Genomic DNA, 4,014 nt, shown 5'->3' with positions numbered 1-4,014 from the left:
ATGTATATTTTTTCTATTTCTTGCTCAGTCTTTCCAAACAAAATTATAAATTAAAAAAATCCAAAACCTCAATATTAAAAAAAGGAAACGTTCACAATTCTCTTAAACGAAGATCGTGGTGCTCCACTTCCAAAATCGATAAATAAATAGAATTACACTTTTTAGGTGTTTCGGAGTACTCTTTTAATGTTGAGTCCTTAACCACTTCTCAATTGAAAAATTTTCCACAAGTGATGGGTGGAGAAGAGGTTCCGTACGGAACCATTCTGTAGGATCAGAATCTATTTATGCTTGAGGGTGTCTTTACGACTTTATCATTGTGTAATCTTTACAACTCATACTGCTTTCTTTCTGGCTCATGATTTCTGTTGTGCACTTTCATCCCATTCTGCTATTTGGTTTCTTCTATGTATTTCTGCCCCCTCCAGACTCATGTTTTGGCTGCTGTGTGCGATGTATTCTTTTCTTCGTCAGAACTGCGATGATTGATACTTGTTTATTTGAGTTTGTAATGCAAGTAAGGCGTTGAGGAAATAAGAAGAGAGAGACGAAGTAATCTCTACACTGCAATTGTTTTAATAAAATGTCTGGCGATGCAAGGCAAGCGCCGACCGAATCTAATTCCAACAGTGATGAAGAACAGCAGCAACTGATACAATTAACCACAGGTAAAGAACCGCGAAGTCGATGGATCACCGAAGCGGAATGGACAAATTATATTCAAGAGGATCCCATTGTCCCAGACGGCCGTCCGATGTGTTAATATTCAGGGTTCCAAAGTTCCTGAAAGACACAAAAAGGGAAGCATATGTCCCTCAAAGAGTTTCGTTGGGTCCATATTATCACGGAAATGCAGAGCTTCCTTTCCTCCAATGGACCATCACAAAGTAAGAGCCCTCCGTAAAATGATGAAGAGATTCAATGCGAATAAAAATCTGCCAGATGATCCAAATGATATGGATTTCGCCAATCTTGCAATGGAGGAGATCCTGAAGCTGGAGAAGGAAATCAGGGACAGCTACGAAGAAAACATCGATTGCGATGGAAAAACCGTCGCTCGGATGATATGTTTGGACGGCTGCTTTCTTATAGAAGTATTAAGAAGTCTGAATGGGGACAATCTCCCCAGAGACGAGGCGGATGAGTGCTATGACCCTATTTTTGGGGAAGATAATCTTCACTATTCTGCAAATGATGTATTACAGGACATTTTGAAGCTGGAAAACCAAATACCTTTCATCGTTCTCCTAAAGCTACTACAATTGGAGCTCAACTCGGCCGTTGATGATGCCAAGGATAAGCTTTTCGATCTGCTGCAAGGAGGTCTATTCAATATGATCATCCCTTTCGACAATATACACTATGTAAACCAATTGTCCTCTCATCATCATCTTTTGGGTTTCTTTCACAGCGTCATTACATCTCCATCTTTGAATGAGGGTGAGCAGGTAGGTCCAGGTAAGTACAGCATCTCCATTGATCTATGGGTCTTCAAGTTCATTGCGTTGCGCAAAAGAAAAGCAGGGAATAACGCCCAAAGAATCCCTCACGCAGTAGAATTAAGAAATGCTGGCATCAAATTTAAACCAGTCCTCCAGGGAGCCGTCAAGGAGATTAATTTTGACGAGAACAGCCCCACAATTTTTCTTCCTCGGATCTCTATCATGAGTTGGACACAGAGAGTATTCCGTAACTTGATAGCTTTTGAGATGGGCAAGCCATCTGAAATAAATTACGTGACTTGTTACGCGACTCTCATGAACGACTTGATCCACTCTGAACACGACGTGGCTTTGCTAAGAAGAATGGGCGTCCTTACAAACTGGCTGGGGAGTGACAAAGAGGTGGTCGACCTTTTCAACTGTCTATGCGACGGAGTCACCTGGGATATGGAAGATGTCTTTGATAAACTGGCAGAAAAGGTGATTGCGCACACGAATGATTACTACAATAATGAAATGAAGGTCCAGATTGGAAATCTATGGCAGGATCATTTTTCATCCCCGTGGAAAGCTTTAGCTTTGATCGCGGCAATTGTCATACTGGTGCTCACCGTGCTGCAACCGATCTTCACAATTATATCGACATATAAGTAGTCCCTCCCCTCTATTTATACCTTGGAAATAAATAATAAAGTGTAAATGATCTGTACCCGGTTTTTATACTTGTTTTGTATTATTGTAATTTGAGATGTTTGGTTATGAGGTTGTTAATTTAAAGATTTTTATATATTAATTTTTGGGTGAATGAGTTAGAGTGATTTTTTTAAAGCCTTAGTTTGATTAATAGATTAAATTTTATTTTTCACTTCACTTTATTAAAATTTGGTACTACAATTCTGAGATGTTTTGTTATTTAAAAAATATTTTAAATTTTTCTTTATTTAAAAAATATTTTTAAATGTATAATTAAATTCAACAATCTAAACATTAAAATTATATAAATTAAATAATTTAAACTCAAATTTTTTATTTTTTCTTCTCAAATTTTAATTAAAATTAACTATACCCAAACAAATCATTAAACTAAACTACTATATTAATTCAACTTTAAATGAACAACTAAGATTTAATTTGCTGCAAATATGCGACTTTCCTTTTCTGCAAATATGATTTTCTTCATCGAAGTTTGCGCCTTCTTTTGTGCATTAGATCCGTAATAAATATTTTTTAATTTATAAGCCTGTAAGAAATTGAAGTGGAAGAGCCACTGTGCGTTAAGATACGCAAGACCGCTGTGCGTTTGAATTGGAAGACCGTTGTGGTTTTGAATTGGAAGACCGTTGTGGTTTTGAATTCGACGACTCTTCGTTAATAACGGCTGCAATGAATGAGACGCTTCATGAATTGTTGCAGTGGTGCAGCAGCGTGGAGGTCGTAGTCAGTTGAGACGAAATTCAATAAATTTGTTGAGCTGCTGTTTAAATCTAACTGCGAAGCAAGTTGAACAGGCATCTCGGGAATTCAAGATAGTGCCATGATGTTTGTCGTACGTTATTGGTTCAAGCAATGTTGCAGATTTACGAGGTTGTGGTCAAAGATGGGGTCGAGTCAATCATTAGAGTGACTACTAGATGGCGGACAAATAAATAAGCTCCTTAACTACGTTTGTGAAGTTGGTGTTTCAGTGAGGAAGAGATGCGATTCTTTATCCTGCCAAACATTAAAATTTTGAATAACATAGTATACCCATGCCTTAGCTGAAGCTGTGCCTGGATAGTCATTTTTTTCTTTTAATATGTGTTGAAGACATGATTTTTTCCTTCGTGTTTTGATGTATGGAGTTGTTGTTAGATGCTGGAAATAGTGATATGCATTAAAAAAAATCCGTCGTGTTTTGATGTATGGAGTTTTTGTCAGATGCTGGAAATAGGTATATGCAAACAAATCGTGGTAAATTAGAAAAACAAAACCCTCTCTTTCAGTCGCACAAACCATGTACTTAGAAACGCACGCTTACACAGATCTGAGAAACAGATATGAGTGGGAAATGGGTATAATGAGTTTTTTGGGTAATTAGAAAAACAAAACCCTCTATTGGAGTCACACGAACTCTCTACTTAAAAACGCACACATTGATAAATGTAGGATGGTAAAAGCACAATTGTCAACATAAATATAGATTTTAATATGATATGTAAGTGCATATGCTTATATTAAATGGCAGAATTAGTAAAATGGCCAAGTGAGTCTCTAAAGTGGAAGAATTCCTTCTTCTTTTTTAAGTCAAAGTGATGGCTGATACAATCTCAACTTTATAGTATTTTGAGTCTCGAAAAGTTATCATGTTATGAAAACTATCGGAAATTATTTTTACATCAAGTTATGAAGAAGTTGGGAATGTGTCAAATTTAATTATTTTTACATCAAGTTATGAAGTTGGGAATGTATCAAATTTAAAAGTTGTGAATGTAATGGAGTTATTAAAATGGTCAATCTCCAAATCTAATCATATTTCATTCGTGTAATATAATTAAAGACTATGTAATATAATATTTCATTGCCTGTAAGATTG

The 4,014-nt window shown here is 36.3% G+C and overlaps 1 protein-coding gene across 1 annotated transcript; it reads left to right on the top strand.

Annotated features, from left to right (window-relative positions):
* Window positions 1–905: 905 nt before the first annotated feature.
* On the top strand, window positions 906–2,096 carry LOC149197043 (putative UPF0481 protein At3g02645). Its single transcript, XM_089408534.1, has one exon. It carries the CDS (start codon window positions 906–908, stop codon window positions 2,094–2,096), a length of 1,191 nt encoding a protein of 396 aa, XP_089264660.1.
* Window positions 2,097–4,014: the final 1,918 nt, after the last annotated feature.

The sequence above is a fragment of the Pinus tabuliformis genome, chromosome 2_2 (assembly GCF_031772625.1).
Source record: "Pinus tabuliformis cultivar Carrire ecotype Pingquan chromosome 2_2, CPIR1, whole genome shotgun sequence".
Lineage (NCBI taxonomy): Eukaryota > Viridiplantae > Streptophyta > Pinopsida > Pinales > Pinaceae > Pinus > Pinus tabuliformis.
This window is presented reverse-complemented; position numbering and strand designations above follow the sequence as displayed.

Coding starts and splice junctions, on each gene's coding strand:
- LOC149197043 (XM_089408534.1), top strand. CDS start 906: ATGATGAAGAGATTCAATGCGAATAAAAATCTGCCAGATGATCCAAAT.